The 27266-nt window shown below is 39.6% G+C and overlaps 1 protein-coding gene across 2 annotated transcripts in view; it reads left to right on the top strand.

Moving 5' to 3' along the window:
• The window catches only part of NFATC3 (nuclear factor of activated T cells 3), a 137720-nt gene that overhangs the window by 100902 nt on the left and 9552 nt on the right, over positions 1-27266 (top strand). Inside the window, exons 9-10 of one of the 2 annotated variants that reach the window (XM_026011550.2) lie at positions 3621-4625; positions 25509-25612. In XM_026011550.2, coding sequence (XP_025867335.1) covers positions 3621-4625; positions 25509-25609 — 1106 coding nt within the window. In that variant the 3' untranslated portion in view covers positions 25610-25612. The remainder of the gene's footprint in view (positions 1-3620; positions 4626-25508; positions 25613-27266) is intronic. The other variant, XM_026011549.2, reaches the window with a different exon arrangement.

The raw sequence follows: 27266 nt of genomic DNA, 5'->3' as shown, positions 1-27266 counted from the left end.
GAGTCAAAAGAAAATTAAGTCAGAGGTCAGAGTTGTTGGGCACAGTGAACCATATTTGAAATACCTGGGCAATGGGTGACGGGCACTAAGGGCACTTGATGGGATGAGCACTGGGTATTATACTATATGTTGGTAAATTGAATCTAAATCTTAAAAAAGGAAAAAACAAACAAAGGAATACCTGGGCAAGAATGAGAAACTGGAGACAGGCCTGGTTTAGGAATGTTAGCATTGGGGCAGAAGCAATAAGACTGGTGATATGCTTTCTCTCTGTTTTAAGGGTTGTCTTGTTAATTAAGGGTGTACTCATGTGTCACTTGGCAGATTTAGAGACTAACACAGGTGAATAATGAGCTCATTCTGTTCTTGCTAGGACACTAGAGAAAAGTGTCGGGATCCCTGGGTGGCTCAGCGGTTTGGCTCCTGCCTTTGGCCCAGGGTGTGATCCTGGAGTCCCGGGATCCAGTCCCGCATCGGGCTCCTTGGATGGCGCCTGCTTCTCCCTCTGCCTGTGTCTCTGCCTCTCTCTGTATGTGTGCCTCTCATGAATAAATAAATAAGGAGTATAATTTGATTTGGTCACATAAGTAGGTAGTTGTGTTTAAAAAAAAAAAAGTGTCAAGTTCAGATGCACTCCCACACAAGTGCTCTGTTAATTACCTACTCTATAATAAACATACTATTAAGGCTATTTTAATTTTTACATACTTTCATATCCTCCAATTGAGACCATGCTTATGTGAAGAGACTTGTACTTGGCAAGGTTTCAGTAGATGATCTGATGAGGGGGTGCCTTGGTGTCTCAGGTTAAGTGGCTCAGGTCATGATCCTGGAGTCCTGGGATGGAGCTCCACTTCCAGCTCCCTACTTATCAGAGAGTCTGCTTGTCCCTCTGCCCTTCACCCTTGCTTGTGCTCTCTCTTTCTCTCTCAAATAATATCTTTAAAGAAAAATAGAAAATAAATAGTCAGATGAGGTTTCACTATGCTTTGGTTCTCATTGTTATTTTGACCTAGAATGAAGTACTTACGTTTTAGTGAAGATCTTGAAATTTTTAATGTTAGTTTAAGGTAGTGTAAACGTGGAAGGAACAAAGAGATACAATTTCAAGAAAATTATTTTTATTTTTAAGATTTGATTTTAGAGAAATCGAGCAAGAGCAGGGCGGAGGGAGAGGGGGGAGGGAGAGGGACAAGCAGACCTGAGCATGGGGCTCGATCCCAGGACCCTGAGATCACAACCTGAACTGAAACCAAATTTTAGGATGGGTCTATTTCTGCAAAAAGAAAACATTGCTGGGGGCACCTGGGTGGCTCAGTGATTAAGCGTCTGCCTTTGGCTCAGGTCATGACCTGGGGTCCAGGGAAGGAGCTCCTCATCAAACTCCCTGTAGGGAACCTGCTTCTCTCTCTGCCTTTGTCTCTGCCTCTGTCTCTGTGCCTTTCAAGAATAAATAAATAAAATCCTTTAAAAAAATGGAATCAAGAGTCAGGATGTTCAGCCCAGGAAAATTATTTTTAGAGGAACTTTAGCACTTTAATAGGAGGATAAAGTAGATAATTTTTAGAAAAGTGGACTGAAGTATTTCCCAAGAGAAATGAAATCTGTTGTTTGACACACAAAAAATTAACTGATGGTTTAGTTTTGATAAACTTTAAAATAAGCAAAATGCATTCATTTCTACAAATTTGTTTAGTATTATTTTTTGATTCTATTGTAAATGAAATCATTTTCTCAGTTTCCTTCTCAGATTGTTTATTGCTAGTTTATAGGAAGATAACTGATTTCTACATGCTGATTTTGTGTCCTACAGCTTTGTTGAATTAGTTTATTAGCTCAAACAGTTTGAGCCTTTTATTGATCCTTCATATTCCTCATGCAATTTGTATCTGTTGGTGATTGAAGATCAGATGAGGTATATGTGAAGATCATTGTAAACTAGAAGCTCTATGAAGATTAGATTAGATCTCTGGTATATGGTACAACATGAAAAATAGGTGACTGGTAGGTACCACCAGAGGTCTCAAATTCAAGGTTTTTGGTCTTGTTTTTGTTTTTAAGATTTCATTTATTTATTTGAGAGAGAGAGAGAGCACGCAAGCAAGAGAGCACAAATGGGGAGCAGCAGAGAGAAAGGAAGAACTAGATTCCCACTGAGCAGGGAGTCCAATCTAGGACTGATCTCAGGACTCTGAGATCATGTCCTGATCCAAAGGCAGCCACTTGGGATGTCTGGGTGACTCAGCGATTAAACGTGTTTACCTTCCAGCTCAGGGCATGATCCTGGAGTCTCAGGATTGAGTCCCACATTGGGCTCCCTGCATGGAGCCTGCTTCTCCCTCTGCCTATGTCTCTGCCTCTCTCGTGTCTCTCATGAATAAATAAATAATCAAAAAAAGGGGGGGGGGCAGCAACTTAAACTGAGCCACCCAGGTGCTCCTTAAAATTCAAGGCTTTTACTAGGCCATAGAGTTTTGGAGGGTTTTATAAAATCATTTATTTTTTTAAAAAATCATTTATTTTTGAATATATAGTATATATACCAGGTTGAAAACACTAAAAAATATATAAAAACTTTCATAGAATAGAAAGTAAATCCATGGGGAATCCCTGGGTGGCTCAGCCGTTTGGTGCCTGCCTTTAGCGCAAGGTGTGATCCTGGAGTCCCGGGATCGAGTCCCTCATCGGGCTCCCTTCATGAGCCTACTTCTCCCTCTACCTGTGTCTCTGCCTCTCTCTCTCTGTGTCTTTCATGAATGAATGAATGAATGAATGAATAAATAAATAAATAAATAAATAAATAAATAAATAAATAAATAGTAAATCTGGGGCACCTGGGTGACTCAGTTAAGCCTTTAGTTAACCTGAGCCTTTGGTTCAGGTTGTGTTCCTGTGATCCAGGGATCAAGTCCCACATTGGGCTCCCTGCAGGAAGCCTGCTTCTCCCTCTGCCTATGTCCCCCTCTCTCTTGTGTCTCTTATGAATAAATAAATGAAATCTTAAAAAAAAAAAAAAAAAAAAGAAGTAAATCTGGCTCCTGCTGTTATTCCCTAGTCACCTAGTTTCCATTTCCAGCAGTTACCAGTTTCATGACATCTTTCTGGAGGTATCAATACCTATATAAGCAAAAACATGTGTACATGTATTATGCGTTAGTATATATACACAAATGATACTTTTATTTATTTTAAGATTTTATTTATTCATGAGAGACACAGAGAGAGAGACAGGCAGAGACACAGGCAGAGGGAGAAGCAGGCTCCATGCAGGGAGCCCGACATGATACTTTATAAGAATTTTGATATGTATACATTGTTCTGCAACTCACTTTTTTTGTTATTTAGGAATGTTTTAGAGATCTTTCCACTTCACTTCATAAAGCTCTATGAAGTATTACTGTTTTTTTAACTTGAATACTTCTAGAGCAAGAACTCTACTCCCTGTTGTCTTTTGCTTATTGACTTCACATATTTTATAGTATTTGACTTCTCTGAAGACATTTGAACTTTTAACCCCTGGCTTGGATGCATCCTTATAGTTATGTAGCCTAGAATGAAGGCCTTTCATAATCATTGTATATATTATGTAATAATATTTGTTTTAATCATTTTCTTTTTAGTTTTGATGAAGCAAGAACACAAAGAAGAGGTTGACTTGTCTTCAGTTCCAGCATTGTCTGTGCCTCATCCTGCCCAAACCCAGAGACCTTCCTCAGACACAGGACACCCACATGATAGTGTACTGTCAACACAGAGAAGCTTGGTTTGTCCCGTCCAGCAAACATATGCATCCATGGTAACTTCATGTCATCTGCCACAGTTGCAGTGTAGGGATGAAAGTGCTGGTAAAGAACAGCAAATGATACCTTCTTCAATCATGCACCAGCCTTTTCAAGTCACACCAACACCTCCTGTGGGGTCTTCCTATCAGCCTATGCAAACTAATGTGTACAACGGACCAACTTGTCTTCCAGTTAATGCTGCCTCTAGTCAAGAATTTGATCCGGTTTTGTTTCCACAGGATGCAGCTCTTCCTACTTTAATAAATCTTGGCTGTCAACCGCCATCATCCATACCTTTTCATTCTTCAAATTCAGGCCCAACAGGACATCTTTTAGCTCACACACCTCACTCGGTGCAGACCCTGCCTCACCTGCAGTCATTGGGATACCATTGTTCGAACACAGGACAAAGATCTCTTTCTTCTCCAGGGACTGACCAGGTCACAGGCCAGCCTTCCCCTCAGTTACAACCCATTACATATGGTCCTTCACATTCAGGGTCTGCTACAACAGCTTCCCCAGCAGCCTCTCATCCCCTGGCTAGTTCACCACTTTCTGGGCCACCATCTCCTCAGCTACAGCCTATGCCTTACCAATCTCCTAGCTCAGGAACTGCCTCATCACCGTCTCTAACCACCAGAATGCATTCTGGACAGCACTCAACGCAAGCACAAAGTACAGGCCAGGGAGGTCTTTCTGCACCTTCATCCTTAATATGTCACAATTTGTGTGATCCAGCTTCATTTCCACCTGATGAGGCAACTGTGAACATTAAGCCTGAACCTGAAGAGCAGGAACCTAACTTTTCAACAATTGGTCTACAGGACATCACTTTAGATGATGGTAAGTTTATCTTTATGTTCTTGAAGCAATGAAGATTCGGAAACTTCCTTCTCTGATAGTCCTAAAAAGGTCACCATGGATTGCTTACTGGTATATGGCATGTGATTGGGCTTTTTTTTTTTTTAATGGTTGTTGTTACTAGAAATATGTTAATATAGTTTCATGCAGACATGAAAATCTATGCTTTAAAGTCTGTTTTACCACTAATACCTGTTGCAAAGGATGAGACCTTGAATGATAACCTGTTACCCATTTGTAATGGAACTAAGGACATGAAATTGATTGGGCATCTTTTCTTTCAGAATGTGTGATGAAGTCACAGTGCCTGGAGAATGGAATTCAATAAATATTGCTGAATGGCATCTGTTTGGAAGGCACAGAGTTTAGATGCTGGGAATACCAGGAATGTGTTTAGATAGAATTCCTGTCCTTGAGGAGACTCACACAAGTAAAGAACTTGTTCCTCTGTGGCCCTGCCAGCTTGCTGAGTCAGATAGTGGTAATGGTACAAGACCAGACTGGTTGACTGTAGCTGGCACAGCTGTCGGCACCAAGATAAAAAGCTATTTATATAAATGTAGTAAGTTGGCAGATGGATCCCTGTTTTTAAATTAGAGAACAAACTCTGGAATATTAGTTATTTCAGTAATTGAAAATTCCCCAAGAAAGTATTTTCAGGTAATAATTTTAGAGTTTGTTCTTGGCTTTATCTTTTATATGGTAGTGAAATTTTGTCTAAATAGAAATTCAGTGAAAACTACCTGTAAGTGTTCAATATGAAAGTTGTAAAGACTCTAAAAACATGGATATAGAATTTTAATTCTCTCTCTGATTCTGTTTTTTCTGTAGAGAATAGTGATTCTAAGTCAGCCATCTCTTTTATACATCTGGAGAAGCTGAATTTACTACTTAGTTGCAAAGCTGGTATTAAATCCCAAATACCAAGCATAAGGGGAAGGAAGGTAAATAAAATAAAGCATCCCCACTGCCCAGGGCTTCCACCAGATCAGTACATGACTGACTACACAGTATAGTAGGCCTGAGTCACTTACAGTCAAGGTCTAAAAGAAGCACATTAGGAGATCATCAGAGAGATGGGACAGATTCCATTAGAAAGATTCAGTAGTGGGGCAACTGGCTGGCTTAGTTGGTAGAGCTTAGGACTCCTGACCTCAGGGTCATGAGTTTGAGCTCCACAGTAGACCTAGAACTTACTTTAAAAAAAAAAAAAAAAAAGATTCTTCAAAACTTCCTTGAGGAGATGATATTTGAGCCAGGTCTTAGAGTATGAGTATGTGTTTTCAGTAAATGAATATCAGAGGGCAAATCAGGCAACATAAGTAGAAACAGAGCTGTGTCTGGGAAAGCACGATTCACCTTAATGGCTGGAGGGCAAATGGCATAGTAAAAGATGGCTCTCAAAGCCACGATGGGATGTGCCAAGTCATTTCTGTGTAAACAGAAAGTACAGTTAGCCCTTGAACACCTTGGGAGTTAGGTACACCCACCCTCAGTCAAAAAATTGGCTTAAAACTGTCAGTTCCCCAAAAACTTAACTATTAATAGTCTACTGTTGGTTAGAAGCCTTACTGATAACATTAACAATCAATTAACACATTTTATATGTTATATGTATTTTATACTATATACTTACAGTAAAGTAAGCTAGAGAAAAGAAAATGGTTATTAAGAAAATCATAAGGAAGGGACACCTGAGTGGCTCAGTCCATTAAGCATCTGCTTTCAGCTCAGGTCATGATCTCAGGGTCCTGGAATTGAACCCAGCGTTGGGCTCCCTGCTCAGTGGGGAATCTGCTTGTCCCTCTGTCTCTTCCTCTCCCACCCATCGTGTTCCTTCTCTCTCACAAATAAATAAAATTTAAAAAGATTTGAGAGAGAGAGTGTGTGTATGAGGTAGAGGGAGAGAATCTTTGTGTGGAGCCTGACAGAGGGCTCCATCCCACAGCTCATGAGATCATGACCTGAGCCAAAACCAAGAGTCAGGTGCTCAACCAACTGACCCACCCTGGTGCCCCAAAACCCATGTTATTCAGGAGTCAATTGTGTATGTGTAAATTGAAGCAACACCTACAATTTACATAGTATTTTCCTATTATTTCTTTTAATCCTTATTAATCCTCTGTCTCTGAGATAGTGATCATTTAGAGAATTGGACTTTCTGAAGGTCACACAACTGGTAAGGAGCGGAGTTGAAACTGGAATCAGATCTTTTTAGTCAATCTTTTTTCATGCAGTACTATATAGTTGCCTCCAGCAGCAGCAGGCCATGATGGTTAGAACTCTGTGCTAAAGGAGATCCCTTGAACTTTTTATTTTTTTCTTTAATTCATAGAGGAACATGTGTGCCGAACTTCACTGCATGAACACATGTTCACAACTGTATCTGATCTATCACAATTGTGTTGGGAGTACTTGAGAGCGCTCTGGTATTGTGTCTTGCTGTTCTCTTTTTGTATAGCTGGCATAAGTGTCACTGCCTACTTAATAACGGTGAACAACAGGTAAAGAGGAGATTTCTGTTATACAAAACAAATTTAAAATAAGGCTTTTCCAAATATACATACTTTTAAAATGTTCCTTATTCATTCTTTTAGCAGTTTTAGACTATTCACTGTGCTTTTAAGGTTTATAATTAGAATTTTAATCCTGAGACAAAGCAAGACCTTGAGTGATAGATAACCTGCCACCCATTTGTGATGGAACTAAAGACACGAGATTTATTGAGCACACCTCAAAGTGTATTCCAGCTCACTTTCTTTCCAAATGAAGATTTTTTTCCTCCTAAAAAGGGACCAAAGGTAGTGGAACTGCTTTTTCCAATTTATCAGAGTTTGATATTTTGGGGGCAACAAATTGGAACTTCTGGAAAGGTTTTATGAAAATTTTATTTTACCCTTTGAATATGTGATAATATGTTGCCAAAACAAAGAATCTGGAAATATGAGGCCTATGAGGGCAGGTATAAAATTTTTTTCATATTTGTTCCATTCATTATAGAGGCCACACAGTCAAGAAAAGTTCCCAGATTGTAGCCCTACAGAAGATCTGTTGAGTCCTCTCATTGCCATTGGTTCTAGCAGTATTTAAAGGGGGAGGAATTAAAATGCACTCCTGGGCATCTTGGATTATTAGATGTATAATATTTGCCAGCTGACTCATTGATGTTATTTTGATATGCCTTTGAAGGTAAAATTCTAGGTACTTAATCCTACAATTTTGCAAAGTTTTAATACAAATTCACTGAAAAACAACAACATCTGAAACTTCATAGCACTTGAATGTTCCCTTTTGGTTAGCTTTAAAAGGAAGCCATAGGGGCACCTGGGTGGCTCAGTCCGTTAACCATCTGCCTCCGGCTCAGGTCATAATTTCAGGGTCCTAGGATCAAGCCCCATATCGGGCTCCCAGCTCAGTGGGGAGTCTGCTTCTCCCTCTTCCTCTGCCCCTCCCCACCCCTCATGCTCTTTCTCTCAGATAAATAAAATCTTTAAAAATAAAAATAAATGAAAGGAAGCCATAAAACACACCATAAATGATTAGAAGCACTTAGGTGAACTTTGCAGTTAGCCTAAGCTCAGGTTTTATATTAACTTTTCTATATATTTCTATATTAAGTACAAAGTAATTTCCACTCTACAACTGGAGGACACAATTATTTTAATTTGTGTTATACTAGTTAAATATATTTACCATCGGGGATCCCTGGGTGGCTCAGCGGTTTAACACCTGCCTTTGGCCCAGGGCGTGATCCTGGAGTCCCGGGATCGAGTCCCACATCGGGCTCCCGGCATGGAGCCTGCTTCTCCCTCCTCCTGTGTCTCTGCCTCTCTTTCTCTCTATGTTTATCATAAATAAATAAATAAATCTTTAAAATATATATATTTACCATCTAGTTTTAAGAAATTTTGTTAATCATATTTCTGTTTTAGGGCACCTGGGTGGCTCAGTTAAGTGTCCAACTCTTGATTTCAGCTCAGGTCATAATCTCAGGCTCACGATATCAAGGCTGTGTCGTGCATCACGGTGGGTGTAGAGCCTGCTTAAGGTTCTCTCTCTCTCTCTCTCTCTCTCTCTCCTTTCCCCTTCTCCTCCTCCTGTACTTGTGTTTTCTCTCTCTCTCACCTCCCTCTAGAAAAAATAATAAAAAAAATTTTTTTAATAAAAATATATTAAGATCACATTAAAGATTTTAAAAGATTAAAGATAAAATATTCTTTTTATTTTGCATTTTTAAATAGATGGAGTCAGTAATCATCCAATTATTACTTGACTCTTATTTTTAGAAATGTGGACATTAACACAGTTCAGTGACATTTAACAGAGAAGATATTAGTGTACCTCACCTCAGAAATTGAAGACTTGGGACACCTAGGTGGCTCAGTGGTTGAGCATCTGCCTTGGCTCAGGTTGTGATCCCAGGTTCCTGGGACTAAGTCCTACATCAGATTCCCCTCGGGAAGCCTGCTTCTCCCTCTGTCTGCATCTCTGCCTCTCTCTGTGTGTCTCTCATGAATAAATAAATAAAACCTTTAAAAAAAAAAGTTGAAGACTTAACAGATGATAGAAATACCTCTAATACAACTCCCTCAGGACACCTCGGTGGCTCAGAGGTTGAGCGTCTGCCTTCGGCTCAGGATGTGATCCCAGATTTCCAGGATTGAGTCCCACATCAGGCTCCCTGCGAGGAGCCTGCTTCTCCCTCTGCCTGGGTCTCTGCCTTCTCTCTGTGTGTCTCATGAATAAATAAAATCTGTAAAAAATAGTAATAATACAACTCTCATTTTATAGTTGAATAATCTGAGTTTTACAGAGTCTGTGGTGTTCGTCCAGGGTAACACACAGTTAATAGCATATAAAGACTAAAACTTGTCTCTTGGCTCCTAATTCAGTACTTCAGGTATTTTTCCTGTATCTGCAGTCATGTTTCTCATTGGTCTATGAAATGAGACTGCAGATGTAGAGCAATCAGAATATGTTGAAAAAAAAACTGCCATTTTCTCTGTAGAACCTCTTTTGTCAGAGGGGCCAGGACAATCTTAAGATTATAGATTCCCAGGGATGCCTTGGATGACTCAGTCAATTATGCCTGACTGTTGATTTCAGCTCAAGTCCTGATCTCAGAATCATGAGATCAAGCCCCACGTTGGGCTTCCCGCTCAGTGGGGAGTCTGCTTCCTCTCTTCCTCTCCTCCTCCACTCTTACTCTGTCTCTCAAAAAAAAAAAAAAAAAAAAGATTCTCAGAAGTGTTTTTTTTTTTTTAATTTTGTTATTAACACACGTTTCCAACTTACTTTTTTAAAGATTTTTTAAATTTATTTATTCATGAGAGACAGAGAGAGAGAGGCAGAGGGAGAAGCAGACTCCATGCAGGAAGCCTGATGTGGGACTCAATCCTGGGTATCCAGGATCACATGCGAGGCTGAAGGCGGCGCTAAACAGCTGAGCCACCAGGGCTGCCCAATTCTCAGAAGTTTTAAAGGCTCTCTGGTCCATTCTCTTTCACCCTGGAGTTCATACTCTGGTATCCTTATTCCTCTGTGTGTCTTCCTCTTCACCTTCTTTGCAACATCTCAGGGCCTTTTGAGTTCTCGTTGCCCATATTTTATGTGGTCTCTGATGCCTCTGGAATCATGTAGAACAAACCTAATCCTTGTAATAGACCTTCACATTTATGAAATCTTGATCTCTTTCTCTTTCTTAAAAACACTCTAGCGACTTCATCTGTCCCTCTTCCTCACCCACCTCTGCTCGACCTTGATGTTTTAGTTCCTTTTTGTAGTGCAGTATCTAGAAGGGCACACTCTTAGCCAGCTCAGAGTGGATTGGAACTGTTACCTTCCTTGTTCAGAAGGCTTTATTTTATCAATATGGTCTGAGGTCAGTGGATTTTCTTAGCTCCATTTAATGTTAATTTAGTGAGTCATAAATACTGCTAAATCACATCCTTTCTCTCCCCACTCCCTACCCCCTTGTTTTTTGCATATGTTGTTTTTGGAATCCAGCACTAAACTTTACAATTATCCTTGTTCAGTCTCCTTGGGGTGATTTTGGCCCCTCATATCAATCTTCCAAGCTAAGAACAGTCTGTTTCAGTGTAGTGTGGGTCTCTTCCCAAGGTGTATTCTTTGGGGGAATAACAACAGCAGAATACTGATTTTTACCAAGGGATGTTTTCTTTCAAGAAGTCCTCTTGGAAGGCTGTAATATCTCTTACCCAATTAGGGCATTATTCAAAGTTCTTTTGATACTTCTTATTTCTTTGCTATCTAGGTGTACTATTGCCCCTGCTTGAAAATTGTGCTCTCTACATCCATAAAATTATCGATAAGTTTTTACTTGTTACACTTCGTATTCCTGGAATTGTAATTTTCCTAAACATTTCCATTCATTATAGTGTGTATGTCCCAGTCTTTGGACCAAACGATATACGTTAAAACAGTACAGAAATATAGAAATTGTCACTGCTGTGTTTTAAGCATTTAATTAAGATTATAATATTGTTAAACTAGACTGCCTTTGACCTTTAAATACAGGCCATTTAATTTGTGACTGAGCTGAATCCATTTACAGCTTTCCATTAGAATCCCTCAATTCCCACTTGTCCTCTTTTGTTCACAAACTAACAGAGCTGCAGCTGCAGCCTTTCAGCAGAGAAGAGGGTACATGTTAAATATAGCCTGACCTGCTGCTATGGTGAAAACTGAAACTGCCACTTGCAGGCTCTGCGCAGTAACATGCCGATCCTGAATGTAGGACAGTTACAAATTCGACTGTAAACAGGGACTCTAGACATGACCTCAGATGCTGAAGTGTCTACTTTCAAGTAGCATGGGGATGATAAAAGACAAGATTCAGAATGGGGAAAGTAGGAGGCTGGTATGGAGGAGCAGAGGGAAATATTATTGTCAGTGTTCTGTTCTACCTGTTTGAATGTTAGTTTTTCACTGGTGATTATTGTATTTAAATAAAACTAAATAAAGCCACATATAGTCAGTACTGAGAGTGGGTCACAAAGTATTTAATGACTTTAGGGAAATGAGGTGGAGGGAGACAGATAGTAGTGAACGTTCTCCTTTAACCGGGACTCTAGGTAGCTCATGAATGCTTTTCTGGAAAGCATCATGTACTATCCAGCATCAAACATTTATGAGAATAACTCCAAAAGCGGGAAATCCCCATAAATAATGCCCATGTAGGCTTTGGATAGTGGCTTATGCAGAACAGACCATAAGGGGGATTCAGGACCTTAGACATAGTGTCTCTTGGTTATATGATAAGAAAGCTAAATTTTTAGACCCAGTGAAGCAACTGCAAGCATTTGAGAGAATTTTTTATTTCTTACATCAAATGTATCTTTTATCTGCACAGACACAAATTAATTGTACTCCATTCAAACAAAAAAAATTTTTTGAATCAACTTGACAGTGAAATTTGTACATAAACTTGGGACACCTGGGTGTCTCAGTGGTTGAGCATCTGCCTTTGGCTCAGGTTGGGATCCTGGGGTCCTGGGATCAAGTGCCGCATCAGGCTCCCCGCTCTGCCTATGTCTCTGCCTCTCTCTCTATGTGTGTCTCTTATAAATAAATATTTTTTTTGTTTTAAAAAATTTGTACATAAACTTAGAAAAACCTAAGAGAGGCTACGACTAATTAACTGGCATATGTCACAGCATATCAAAAGTCTTCAAAAGAGGGATCCCTGGGTGGCTCAGCGGTTTAGCGCCTGCCTTTGGCCCAGGGCACGATCCTGGAGTCCCGGAATCGAGTCCCATGTCAGGCTCCTGGCATGGAGCCTGCTTCTCCCTCTGCCTGTGTCTCTGCCTCTCTCTCTCTATCATAAATAAATAAATAAATCTAAAAAAAAAAAAAAAAAGTCTTCAAAAGAAATTCACTTCAAAATATATTTAAAAATAATTAATGAGGGACACCTGGGGTTCATCGGTTGAGCATCTGCCTTCAGCTCGGGGTGTGATTCCAGGATCGAGTCCCACATCAGGCTTTTTGAGTGGAGACTGCTTCTCCCTCTGCCTATGTCTCTGCCTTTCTCTCTCTGTGTCTCTCATGAATAAATTAATAGAAATCTTTTCTTAAAAAAAGTTTAATTAAAAAAAAAGGTTTAATTTTGGGCAGCCCCGGTGGCGCAGCGGTTTAGTGCTGTCTGCAGCCCAGGGCGTGATCCTGGAGTCCCTGGATCGAGTCCCACGTCAGGCTCTCTGCATGGAGCCTGCTTCTCCCTCTGCCTGTGTCTCTGCCTCTCTCTCTCTCTCTCTCTCTCTCTACATCTCTATGAATGAATAAATAAAATCTTTAAAAAAAAAAGTTTAATTTTTTAGAGATGTGGCTCAGAAAGCTTAACTGTTTTACCAGTTATTACATGACCACAAACGCTGGGACTGGCTTTTGAATCCAAGCTGCGTGAAATTTAGATTATCTCAGATATTTAGTGGCTTCTGAAATAGCTATAATATTTTATATAATCTTACTTACCTCTTTAAATACAACAAACATAGTAACTTTCCCATGTCTCTGTGTGTAAGGTACAAAGCCAATGTCTAAAGATTTATTTCATTTTATTTTATTTTTTGATGTATTTGATTTTAAAATTTATATCTTGCTTTTGAGTTCCTTTGGAGATGAATCATTGACAAAGACAAAAATGTTTTAAGTGAGATAGAAATAATTTTAGGCTCACCCTTCAGCTTTTATGGTTTGGTGGTAATTGGTAATTATCTGGGTTTGTGTGACAAGGTTACTTCTAGCCATGGATCTTAGCTTTTGATAAATGTTGATTGAATATACTCAAACAGTTCTCTGTTTGAAGAGGTCTGACTTTTTTGTTTTGTTTTGTTTTGTTTTTGGACATTACCTGCCATTAACCTGAGTAGGAGGAAAAGTATCAAACTCTTCAGTTCTGGTGGAAAATAGGATATAGTTGAGAGTGATGGGTACAGGCATTCTAGTTTTACATCTAAAAGAATTGGAGCAGGGCAGCCCCGGTGGTGCAGCATTTTGACACCGCCTGCAGCCTGGGGTGTGATGCTGGAGACTGGAGATCGAGTCCCACATCGGGCTCCCTGAATGGAGCCTGCTTCTCCCTCTGCCTGTGTCTCTGCCTCTCTCTCTCTCTCTCTGTGTCTCTCTTATGAATAAACAAATAAAATCTTTTTTAAAAATAAATAAAAAATAAAAGAATTGGAGCAAATTAAGTCCCTTATAAACATATTGTGTATTTAAAAGCATCTGTAAATGGTTTTATATAGAATGGGAGTTTTTTTGTTTTTTTTAAAGATTTATTTATTTATTCATTCAGAGAGAGCGAGAGAGAGGCAGAGACACAGGCAGAGGGAGCAGCAGGCTCCATGCAGGAAGCCCGATGTGGGACTCAATCCCAGGTCTCCAGGATCACACCCCGGGCTGCAGGTGGCGCTAAACCGCTGTGCCACCAGGGCTGCCCTAGAATGGGAGTTTTAAAATTCGATTATATTTGTGTTTCTAAAGGTAAAAATTGGTTTTTGGAAAAGCCATACATTCATATTTTAAAACTATTAAAGGTACCACACAGTACGTAGTGAAAATTCTCTCTCCTACGGAGTTACCAGGTTCTTGGCTATCACCTCAAGGGTATTTTATGTATTTATAAGCAATTGTGTACATTATTTCCTTGTTTTTACTAGCATAGTATATGTACTGTTATGCATTTTGCTTTTCCCATATATTGAATCTTAGAAGTTTTTCAATACCGTAACATAACTTAATTGGAAGGTGTTTCTTAATAAATACAATAAATAACTTTTTACAAATGTTATTTCCATTCTTTTTTTTAAGCACAAGTGAGTTTTATTTTTCTATAAAAGATGTATAATATACGTTTTAATTTTCTTTCTTTTTTGGAGAAGCAAGAGTATTTCACAGCTCAGTGAGACAGGTGTTGTAAAAAGATGTTTGCAGTGAATTTTGGTGGGGAGGTCTGACCCTGGAGGAAGCTCTCAGCGGCTCCCGGCATGAAAGCTGAGCTGGAGGAAGCCGGCTGCACCAGAGCCATAAAGTGCAGTGGGTGAATGGGAATTCAATGATGTATTTTAAGAAGTGTCTTTATGGTACTTGGCTAGACGGTGTTCAGAAAGGTGAGGACAGGCTGGCACGGAGGGAGGCTCCTCTTCTGGAGAAGGCCACGTGGCCAGGGCTGACAACGGCGGGGCCTTTTTGCCTCCTTCCAGTCGGTGGAGGTGCTCAGGTCCACCTTCGCCGCCATGGCCAGGGGATCCAGGTGCACGCCCCGGCTCTCCTCTCCGCCCCACCTCCGGGGCCATACGCACCCCGGGTTGCGGGGAGGAACCGCACGCACTGCTGTGGGTCCGCGTGGCACCCGCCGAGGGGCCGGGCCAGGGGCGCAGGACGCAGAGCACCTGCTCCTCCGTGCACAGCTGTGCCAGGCGGCCGGACACTTGGCTCCGCAGGGACAGGCGCGGGCAGCGTGGGGAGGTTCCCCGCCCACTTGGACTCTGTTTACGGTGCTGGGAGTCTCGCCCCGAACCACTCGGGACCGAGCAGTGTGTGCTAGCAGCGACTGGCCTATTTCCATTCTTTTTATAGACACCCATGTATGTACGTATATATGATAAATTCTTAGAAGTGAGGTTGCTAGACTAGTGTTTTAAGATTACCAGATATGTTTCATAAAAGTTGTACCAATTTATATTGCCACTGGCATTGTAAGAGAATATCTATTTCTCTCCTACCTTCACCAGTACATTCTACTATCAAACATCTTATTTGCCAGTGGAACAAGTGGAAAACAGCTTCTCACTATAAGTTTAGTTGACATTTCACCAAGGAGTAGGGTTGTGTACCTTTTTATAAAACTGCTTAAGAAAATCTTTGTCACATCTGTCATCTCTGTTGGTATTTACTTATTTTTCTATTAGATTATTGATCCTTTTCTTACCGATTAATAGAGTATAGAAGCCTAACACATATAGAATATGTGTTAAGTTCCTTAACTCATTGAGCAATGAGTTAAAAATTTTCACCAATCTAACATGAATTCATTCCATGAAGAATTTTTTTTACTTTTATATAACTTTTTAAAAAAGATTTATTAATTTATTACAGAGAGCATGTGCGTGAATATAGCAGGGAAGAGGGGCAGAGGAAGAGGGAGAGAATCCCAAGCAGACTCTCTACTGAGCACAGAGCTTGACAAAGGGCTCCATCTCAAAACCCCAAGATCATGACCTGAGCTGAAACAGAATTGGACACCTAACCAACTGAGCCACCCAGGTGGCCCCTACATTTATAACTTCTGAAACATTTGTTTTGTCTCCAATAGAGAACTTCTATGATTTTTTAGGTCTTTATTTGATCAGGAATGTACTTTGGTGGAATGTATGAAGAATTGATCCAATTTTACTTTTTTCAGATGCCTACCCAGTTGTCCAAACATTATTTATTAGGAAATCATTTTTCTACTTGATGTAAAATGCCAGCTTTATCTTATACTTAACTTCCCTGTATATTTGGATCTCTCTCTTTGGACTTCTCACAAGAGGAAATTTTTAATTTTAAATCTTTAACCCAGCTGTACTCATTGGTTTATTCAAACAGCATTTATCAAATGCCTGTTATATGCTAAGTACCATTATTGTAGGCCCTCAGTGGATTATACAGATTCTTACCATCACAGAGCTTACATTCTAGTTGGGTGGCTCAGCGATTGAGCATCTGCCTTCAGCTCAAGGCGTGATCCCTTGGTCCAGGGATTGTGTCCCACATCAGCTCACTGCATGGAGCCTGCTTCTCCCTCTGCCTCTGTCTCTGCCTCTCTCTCATGAATAAATAAAATCTTTGGGATAAAAAGAAGAGACAGACAGTAAACAATAAATACAATAAGTAAGTAAATTATAAAATGTTGGAAGTGCTTTGAAACAGAAAAAGAGCAAGCAAGGTAGAAAATATTTGAAGTGTTGTGAAGGGTAAAGTGGGGAGCAAATTGCAGTTTTGGGTAGAGCAATCTAAGTCTTGTTGATGAGGTAACATTTGATCAAAAACTTGAGGATGAAGGGCACCTGGGTGACTTAGTCAGTTGAGCATCTGACTCTTGATTTCAGCTCAAGTCATGATCTTAGGGGTGGTGAGATCAAGCCACATGTCAGGCTCCACACTCCACAGGGAGTCTGATTGTGCTTCACTCTCTCCCTCTCCCTCTGCCCTCTAGGCGCTCTCTCTCCAAAATAAATAAATTAATCTTGAAAAACAAAAAACATCTTGAAGATGAGGAAACTACCAGCGTGAATACCTGTGGGAAGAGTATTGCAGGCAAAAGTGACAACCAGAGGAAAGACCCTAAGGTGGAAGCATGCCTGGTTTTATTTAAGAGGAACCAGCAGTGAGGCTAATGTGCCTGGAACAAAAGGGATCTAGGGGGAAAGTAGTAGGAGATGAGGTCAAGGAAATAACAGGGAACCGTAACACTTAGGGCAACAGTTCTCAAATTTTTTGGTTCCAAGACTCCTTTATAATCTTGAGTTAATTGAAGATCATCAAGAACTTATATTTATGTGGCACATATCTATTTTTTAAAAACAAGACACAGGCACACATTCCATTATAGCACTGAAGTCAGCATCATGTAGCTCCACTAGAAAACTCCACCATAGGGCAGCCCAGGTGGCTCAGCGATTTAGTACCCCCTTCAGTCCAAGGCGTGATCCTAGAGACCAGGTATCACATCCCTGTCAGGCTCCCTGCATGGAGCCTGCTTCTCCGTCTGCCTGTGTTTCTGCCTCTCTCTCTCTCTCTCTCTCATGTATAAATAAATAAAATCTTAAAAAAAAATTCCACTATAGATTAATGAGAGAATGATAGTGACAAAAGCAAAAAAAAAAAAAAAAAAAAAAAGGCATTTTAGGATTATTCTTTGACAGTCGTAGGCACTCTTAAAGGTTCTCTGGACAAAACCTCGTGTCCCTGATCATATTTTAAGAACTGCTATGTAGAGTTGTGTAGCCACTGTAAGGTTTGAACAGATGAGTCATGGTCTGATTAAGTTTTAGCTGGGCTGCTCTGGCTCCTGGTTATTAGAAAAAAGACTGTAGGGAAGTAAGGGGAGAAACAAGGAGACCAGGTAAGATGCAATTGTAGTAATCCAGGCCAGAAATGATTTAGACGAGGTAGTAGTGTATAGGAGCTTTGAAATGGTCTGATTTTGGATGTATTTTAGAGGTTGAGCCAATAGCATTTCCCGGCAGATTTCATATAAGGTGTGAGAGAAAGAATTTAAAATTGGCACTAAGGTTTTTTTTTTGTTTCTTTCCTGAGAAACTAGAAAGATGAAATTGCCATCAGCTAAGATGGGGAAGGCTGTGTATAGAGTAGGTTTTGGAGAAAGATCAGGTGTTCAGTTTTGGATGTGTTGCATTTAAGATATTTGTTGAACACTGAAGTAGAGATATCAAGTAGTCATTTGGATGAATGAGTCTAGGGTTTGGAAGTGAGTTATAGACTGAAGATACAAATTTGAGAGTTGTTGGCTTGCATATGCTATTTAGTCATGAGACTAGATGAGGGCACTAAGTGATCAATTCATGTCCTGCTTTTATCAACTTAAATAATAATAATTGCATGTCTATAAAATGTTGCAGAGTGCCTGCACATACATTTCAGGAGACTCTACCTTCTTTGAGTAAGTAAGTAAACAGATTCACACAGATTAAGTGACTTCCTTGGGTCACCAGTACTGTAAGTGATGAAACTAGGGATTCAAAGCCTTTATTTTCATCTACCCACCAGGTCATTGCCTTGTTTGTATAAACCAGAAATGTCTATATATATTGATTAGGTGGCTAAAGAAAGCAGCTTGGTCAAGTGGGGAAATTTTGCTTTCCTTTCCACAAACATATTTCAGGATCTGTAAATATTTAATTTGTTAAAACTTTAAGATAAAAGGAACAGATTTTGTATTACAGATTTTTTATTTATTTTTATTTTTTTTAAGATTTATTTATTTATTCATGATAGAAAGAGAGAGAGAGAGGGAGAGACACAGGCAGAGGGAGAAGTAGGCTCCATGCCGGGAGCCTGACATGGGACTCAATCCCGGGACTCCAGGATCGTGCCCTTGGCCAAAGGCAGGCGCTAAACCGCTGAGCCACCCAGGGATCCCCTATTACAGATTTTTTAAATTTTAAGATGGATTTACAAGGATCTGTCACGTCTTGCTTTAATGGTTAGCTGTAAAAACCTAATTCAGTCATTTCATACAGGTATGAGAAAACCCAAAGTTTGTTTTTGGAATTTGTTTAATGTGGTAAAATGTACATACATAAAATATAGCATTTTAACCATTTTAAGTGTATAGGTCAGTGGCATTAAGCACATTCACAACATTATGTAACTGTCCCCACTATTTTGAGAACTTTTTCCTCAACCCAAATAATTTTGTATCCATTAAGCAGTAATTCCCCATTCTCTCTCCCTCCAGCCAGTAGTAATCTCTATTCTACTTTATGTATCTATGACTTTCCCTACTCAAGATATCTCATATAAATGGAATGATACAACTTTTGTCCTTTTTTGTCTGGCTTTATCTCACTTAACATAATGTTTTATCCAGGGTTCAGCCATGTTGCAAGCATGTATCAGAATTTCTTTCCTTTTTATGGATGAATAATACTACATTATGTATATAATCACATTTTGTTTACCCATTCATCTGGTGAAAAACACTTATTTGTTTCTGCCTTTTGACTTGTGAATAATGCTGCAATGACGTTGGTGTGCAGGTATCAGAATCTGTTTTCATTTCTGTTAGGTATCCTAGGAGTAGAATTGTTGGGTTATATGGAAATTCCTTGTTCAACTTTTTGAGAGACTGCCAGATTGGTATTTTTCTCATAGTGGCTGCACCATTTTACATTTACAATGCATGAGGGTTCTAATTTCTCTGCTTCTTTGCCAACACTTGTTATTAATAATAGCCATCCTGAATGGATATGAAGTAGTATCTCATTGTGATGCTAATTTGCATTTCCCTGAGAACTAACGATGTTGGGCACCTTTTCATGAGGTTATTGGTCATTTCTATTTCTTCTCTTGAAAAAGTCTAGTTAGATCTTTAGCCATTTTTTCATTATTTTTGTTGTTGAGTTGTAGGAGTTCTTTATATATTTTGAGTATTAATCTTTTATCAGACGTATTATTTATAAATATTTTTTCCAATTCTCTACATTCTCGTTTCACTGTCTTGATAGTGTCCTATAATGTTTTAAATTTTGATGAGGGATCCCTGGGTGGCGCAGCGGTTTGGCGCCAGCCTTTGGCCCAGGGCGCGATCCTGGAGACCCCGGATCGAATCCCACATCAGGTTCCCGGTGCATGGAGCCTGCCTTCTCCCTCTGCCTGTGTCTCTGCCTCTGTCTCTCTCTCTCTCTCTCTCTCTCTCTGTGACTATCATAAATAAATAAAAATTAAAAAAATAAATAAATAATAAATTTTGATGAGACCCTGTTAATCTGTTTTCTTTTATTGCTATTTGTTTGTTTGTTTTTTAAAGATTTATTTATTTATGAGAGACACAGAGAGAGGCAGAGATACAGGCAGAGGGAGAAGCAGGCTCCTCACAGAGAGCCCAAAGGGGGGCTCGATCGCGGATCCTGAGATCACACCCTGAGCTAAAGGGAGATGCTGAACCAGTGAGCGACCCAGTCATCCCTTAGTGTTATATTTAAATCATCGCCTAATCCAAGGTCATGAAGATTTGCCCTATGTTTTCTTCTAAGAGTTTTGTAATTTTAGCTCTTCTGTTTAAGTCTCTGATCCATTTTGAGTTAACTTTGTATATGGTGTGCAGTAGGAGTCCAGCTTCCATTCTATTGCATGTAGATATTCAGTTTTCCCTGTATTGTTGTTTAAGACTGCCTTTCCCCATTTAATGGTCTTAGAACCCTTGTTTGAAAGTGAATTGGCCATATATTTTGAGGGTTTGTTTCTGGGCTCTTTGTTCTGTTCCTTTGGTTTATGTGTGTCTTTATACCTGTTCACACTGTAGCTTTGTGTAGTGAGTTTTGAAATCAGGAAGTGTGACTCTTCTATCTTTGTTCTTGTTTTCAAAACTGTTTTTTTTTTTAGTATGAAATTAGTTTTTATTTTTACCTCAAAATAAATGCTTAACATTTTTCCAAAACTGAAACTAAACGTGAACACTTAGAAGGGTGGAAGGAATACCTCCCAGAAAGCCAGTGAGTAAGGCAGACATCGTGCCATGTGGTTCTTCCCACAGGACTAGTCTAGAACCCCCTTCCTCTTCTACTGTCAGTTGTCCTCACCAGGGTGCTGGCTGCCAGGGGGACTCCCCCCCCCAGACCCGCACAAACAAGGGATTTGAAAAGTGGGGGAAATCTCGTTTAACACATGAGATTCCATATGAGTTTCAGAATTGGTTTTAATGTATCAGTAAAAATCCAGTTGGGATTTTGCTAGGAATTACATTGAATCTGTACATTACTTTGGATAGTATTGTCATCTTAACAATATTAAGTCTCCTGGGCACCTGGGTGGCTCAGGTCATGATCCCAGGGTCCTGGGATCAAGCCCCACGTTGGGCTCCCTGTTCAGTATGGAGCCTCTTCCTCCTGCTTGTGTGCATGCATGTTTGCATGCTTTCTCTCTCTATTCCAAATAAATAAAATCTTTAAAAAAATAATAAGTCTCCCAGTCCATGAATAGGGGATGTTTTCCATTTATTTAGAAATCTTAATTTTCTTTCAACAACGTTTAGTTTTCAACATACAAATCTTAAGCTTCCTTGGTAATTCCTAAATATTTTTATTCTTTTTGATGCTATTGTAAATGGTATTGATTTTTAAATTTCCTTCTTGGGGGGACCCCTGGGTGGCTCAGCGGTTTAGCATCTGCCTTCAGCAGAGGGCGTGATCCTAGAGTCCTGGGATTGAGTCCCACATCAGGCTCCCTGCATGGAGCCTGCTTCTCCCTCTACCTGTGTTTCTGCCTCTTTCTGTGTCTCTCATGAGTAAATAAATAAAATATTTTTTAAAAAATTTTCCTTCTAGGGGATCCCTAGGTGGCTCAGCGGTTTAGCGCCGCCTTCAGCCCAGGGCGTGACCCTGGAGTCCCGGGATGGAGTCCTGCGTTGGGCTCCCTGCATGGAGCCTGCTTCTCCCTCTGCCTGCATCTCCTCTCTCTCTCTCTCTCTCTCTCTCTCTCTCTCTCTCTCTCTCATAAATAAATAAAATCTTTTTTAAAAAATTTCCTTCTTGGGTTGTTGATTGAAAGTATGTAGAATACAACTGGGGGCACCTGGGTGGCACAATCACTTGGACATCAGACTCTTGGTTTCAGCTAATGTTCTGATCTCAGGGTTGTGGGATCGATCTCTGATTCAGGCTCTGTGCTTAGCACATAGTCTGCTTGGGACTCTTCCTCTCCTACCCCTCCCCACCATTCTCTCTTTCTCTCTCAAATAAATAAATAAATGCTTTTTTAAAAAAAGAATACAGGGGCAGCCTGAGTGGCTCAGTGGTTTAGCGCCACCTTCAGCCCAGGGCGTGATCCTGGAGACCCGGGATCGGGTCCCACGTCGGGTTCCCTGCATGGAGCCTGCTTCTCCTTCTGCCTGTGTCTCTGCCTCTCTCTGTGTGTGTGTCTTTCATGAATAAATGAGTAAAATTAAGAAATAATAATAATATAAAAATTTAAAAAATAAAGGAATACAACTGAATATTGTGTGTTTATTTTTAAAAATTATTTATTTATTTGAGGAAGAGCACAAGTGGGGAGAGGAGGAGAGAGGGACAGACTCCACACTGAGCACAGAGTTTGATACCACGACCCCAAGATCAAAACCTGAGCACAAAGAGTCAGATGCTTAACCCACCCAGCCACCAAGGTGCCCCTGTGTTGATATTTTATAACTGCTGACTTAATTTATTACTGCTAACATTTTTTGTTATGTCAGTTCTTTTTTTTTAAGGTTTTATTCATTCATGAGAGACAGAGAGAGAGAGAGGCAGAGACATAGGCAGAGGGAGAAGCAGACTCCCCACACAAGGAGCCCAATGTGGGACTCAATTCCGGATCCCAGGATCAGGCCCTGAACCAAAGGCAGATGCTCAACCAGGACGCCACCCAGGCATCCCTGTATGTCAGTTCTTTCAAGCTTTCTGTAAAAAACAAAACAAAACAAAAAACAAACAGAAAAGAGATGATTTTTGAACAGAGAAAATTTTACCTCTACCTTTACAATTTGGATGCCTTTTCTTTCTTTCTTTTTTTTTTTTTTAAGATTTATTTATTCATGATAGATACAGAGAGAGAGAGGCAAAGACACGGGCAGAGGGAGAAGCAGGCTCCATGCCGGGAGCCCGACGCAGGACTCGATCCCAGGACTCCAGGATCATGCCCTGGACCAAAGGCAGGCACCAAACCACTGAGCCACCCAGGGATCCCCTGCCTTTTATTTCTTTAGCCTAATTGCTCTGGCTAGAAATTTCAGGACCATGTTGAATTGAAGTGGCAAGAATGGACATCCTTATCATGTTCTTGATCTTAGTAGGAAAGCTTTCAGTCTTTCACCATTGAGTGTAATGTGGGTTTTTCATATATGGCCTTTATCATGTTAAGGAAATTCCCTTCTATTCCTAGTTTATTAGGTGTTTATGAAAGTGAATTGAATTTTGTCATATGCTGCTTCTGCATCATTGATCATATAGTATTTTAATCTTTCATTCTAATCATTTCAATTACATTCATTGCTTTTCATATGCTGAACCATCTTGGCATTCTGGGAATAAATCTCACTTGGCCATGATATATAATACTTTTAGTGTACTGCAGAATTTAGTTTTCTAGTATTTTTTGAAGATTTTTGCATCTGTCTTTACAGGGAATATTGTGTAGTTTTCTTGTAATGTCTTTGGCTTTGGTATCAGTAATGCTGGCCCTAGGATGGGTTAAGAAATATTCCCTCCTCTCTAATCTTTTGGATGACTTTAAGAAAAGATTGATATTGGGGCTCCTGGGTGGCTCATTTGGTTAAGCTTCTAACTCTTTATCTCAGCTCAGGTCTTAATTACAGGGTTGTGATATGTCCCACACTGGGGCTCTGAGAGGAGTCAGCTTGGGATTCTCTCCCTCTTCCCTTCCCTGCATATTCTCTCTCTCTCTCTCTCTCTCTCTCTCTCTCTCAAATAAATAAATCTTAAAGAAAGAATTGGTGTTAATTCTTCAGGTGTTTTGTCAAAGTTTTTGTGACAGAAAGAAATGAATCAGGTATTTTTTGAAGCTGTCAACAATGTTTCAAGGAACTAGAAAGATGTCTTGGGGACTGCACATTTCCATAGCATAATATGAAATTACCATTGCATAAATCTACTTGTAAAAGTCACTAGGGTCTGCTGGCCTCTTAGCTTTGTTCCTGGACTTCTTTCTTTTTACTTATGAATCACATGATCTATACTTACGTGTCTGTTTTGGAGGATTCTGTTATGGAGATTGGGCATCCTCAGAAAGGAGACTTTTGACTATATATATAGTCTTTAAAACGCTTCATATATGCTGTAGTCAAATCCTCTTTGAAAACTTGGTGATCTCAAATTAGTTATAAAAAAGCTTAGGGCAGAAAAATTTTTTCTGTAAGCACAAAGGATTTCTGGCTTTTGTGTTTTGTTTTGTTTGTTTTGATCCCTTAATGGAGGTTGCATTTTGCACAGATTGGCTCCTCCTTTGTTTTACCTCCTTTATCAGCCTAAGACAAGGGTATTAATTATTGTTCACAGAGACTATATACAGATTCTTCTGTGCTAAGATAAAATAAGCATTCTTCTAGAATCTAAAAGGTTAAGTCCTTTTGTTTGAGGTTGAACAAGCACAGGCCAAAAATAATTCCTTTTAGGCTAAAGGAGGAGGCTTTGCATCATTGTGTTTGGGCTCTCTAATTAGGCATCTGAATGTGTTAGCCGTTATCACAAAACTGACCAATGATAACTCTTGAATACAGCAACTTTCAAACATTTTTGATAGCTCCCTACAATAAGCAAGTTTTATAGCATAACTTAGTATATAACAAATGAAAATATATATGCAACTAACATGAAGGTCTCAGAGGCCAATTCTTAACCTTTATTAAAGAAAATGCAGCCTGCTATCTTGTATTTTGTTCTATTTCTTTTTAAAAAGATGCTGTTCCCAAGTTCCTAATTGATTTCATGACCTGCTAATAAATGTGGGCTTTAGTTTAAAAAGTATTCCTCCAATGACCCTCAAATTTACCTCTGCATATAGTTTTGTTTTTTTTTTTTTTTTTGGCTCCTACCCTTTAGACATTTTGATTCCGTGGTCTGAAGTAGAACCCAGGAGTTCTGTTTTTATTAAGTATCCAGATAATTCTAAGGTAGCCATAGACAAGTATTTGGGAACGACTAATAGATCCAATCTAATAGAAACTATTTTGTTTAAAACTAAATCTGTCATATAAATTGCTGAAATCAGGGCACTTGGCTGGCATAGTCGGTAGAGCACATGACTCTTGATCTTGGAGTCATGAGTTCCAGCCCCACATTAGGGGTAGAGTTTACTTTATTTAAAAATGTAAATAAAAATAAAATTGCTGAAACCATCATTGTGACTTTAAAATTATTGTCCTTTTAATTTTTGGAAATAAATAAACTCTGGACTCCAGTATTTGTATTATTTAATAAAATGTGGGGAGCCATTTTATGTAGTGATTGACAGATGAAGGATGATTAAATTCCTTTTGATAATAGAAAAAACAGGCTGGGCATGTAGTAGATTAAGTTACTCTCTGGTTTGTTCCATTCAGTAGTGATGTTGTCTTCTTTGACACAGACCAGTTTATGTCTGACTTGGAACACCAGCCATCAGGTTCAGCAGAGAAATGGCCTAACCACAGTGAGCTCTCATGTCCAGCTCCTTTCTGGAGAATCTAGAGGGTGAGTGTTGACTGAAATATGTCATTGTTTTTATACCCAAGTCTGGTATTGCATGCAGTGGCTGGATTTGCATGTGCTACAGAGGATGGGGCATACACGGGCAATCTTCTTGATAGGTCCACTCTTTTTTTTTTGGAGCTACACTCTGACTACGAGACTCTGCTTTTTAAATCTAACCACATTCAGGTTCGTAACCTTATAAAGTGCTTATAAATTTAATCTGGGTTTGAATAGAAGGGAAGTGTCTAACTGAATTTATTAAATCAAAACAGAGAAGCCCATCTATAAGAATTCTGTGACTTAGGGGAAAAAGAATTCTATGGGTTGGTGGCTGAGTAAACCTGGTTGCCAATCAGGTGTATAAAGCCTACTGATTTCTGGTCATGTACTCTATAAAGTTTTGATGTGAGGCAATATGAAATGGAAATAAAGCAGGAAATTTTATCCATTTGTTAGAGGCAACCTGGATTATTTACCCTTGAGCCTGCCTGCCTTGTAGGCCCATGTTTGTACTCTAGATAGTTCTTCAGAGACTCCATTTGGAAAGAATTCATAGAAATGAAGTCTGTGTGAGGGAGAGCCTGGGCCTCAGGCTTCTATACCTTAGTAACCCACCAGGAACACTTCTGTCCCTCACGGTCATGCAGCTCCTTTTTTCAGAGACTCTGAAAGCCTTTTATGAACGTATGTGATAGAAATTGTAAATATACAAATTATAATTCTCAAAATGCCATTTAAATTTAGTTTTAATGAATTTAGATTTGGAAAAGGCTACCCAAATCTTTATATTTAGGATCCTAAAGCCTCCTCTTTAGACAAGGCACCAAAACACTGGCTTCTCCCAGAAGCTGAGCCTACTCTGGTCTCACTTAATTGTCTCCAGTCATGAGAGGAATAAAAAGAGAAACTAAATTCCTGCATCTCTCTAAGAAGAGTCATAACCTGGAGGGTTGGTTTTTTTTTTTTTTTTGAGGGTTTTTTTTTTTAATTGAAGTATAATTGACATACAATTTCCTTTCAGATGTGCATCACAGTAATTTGTTGTTTTTATATATTACAAAACGATCCCCATGATAAGGCTAGTTACCATCTAGGACACCTGGTGGCTCAAGCGGTTGAGCGTCTGCCTTTGGCTTAGGGCGTGATCTGCCTTTGGTTTAGGGCGTGATCCCCTTCGAGGGATTGAGTCCCACATCAGGCTCCCTGCAGAGAGCCTGCTTTTCCCTCTGCCTGTGTCTCTGCCTCTTTCTCTCTCTGTCTCTCATGAATAAATAAATTAAATCTTTAAAAAAAAAAAAAAGCTGGTTACCATCTGTCACCATATAAAGTTATTACAATATTATTGACCATATTTCCTCTGCTTACATTACAACCCCATGACTTATCTATTTTACAGCTGCAAATTTTTTTCTCTTAGTTCCCTTTTACCTATTCTGACCACTTCACCAACCTTCTTCCCTAAAACCAGAAAGATTTAAATGAATTTCCTCATATTACGATGGAGCAGATCAGTTGAAGAAAGATTAATTAAGTAAATCACCCTAATTATGTCACAACTGAGCCAAAATGAAAGTTTTATCTCTTCTAGAGTTTTATCTCTTCATAGCTCTTCCTATGTATGTAGCAACAAGTAAGTTGATCACTAGTGATCTTG

The sequence above is a fragment of the Vulpes vulpes genome, chromosome 12, assembly GCF_048418805.1.
Source record: "Vulpes vulpes isolate BD-2025 chromosome 12, VulVul3, whole genome shotgun sequence".
NCBI classification, from domain to species: domain Eukaryota; kingdom Metazoa; phylum Chordata; class Mammalia; order Carnivora; family Canidae; genus Vulpes; species Vulpes vulpes.
Note: the sequence above shows the minus strand (reverse complement) of the source record. Positions and strands in the feature narration are given on the sequence as shown.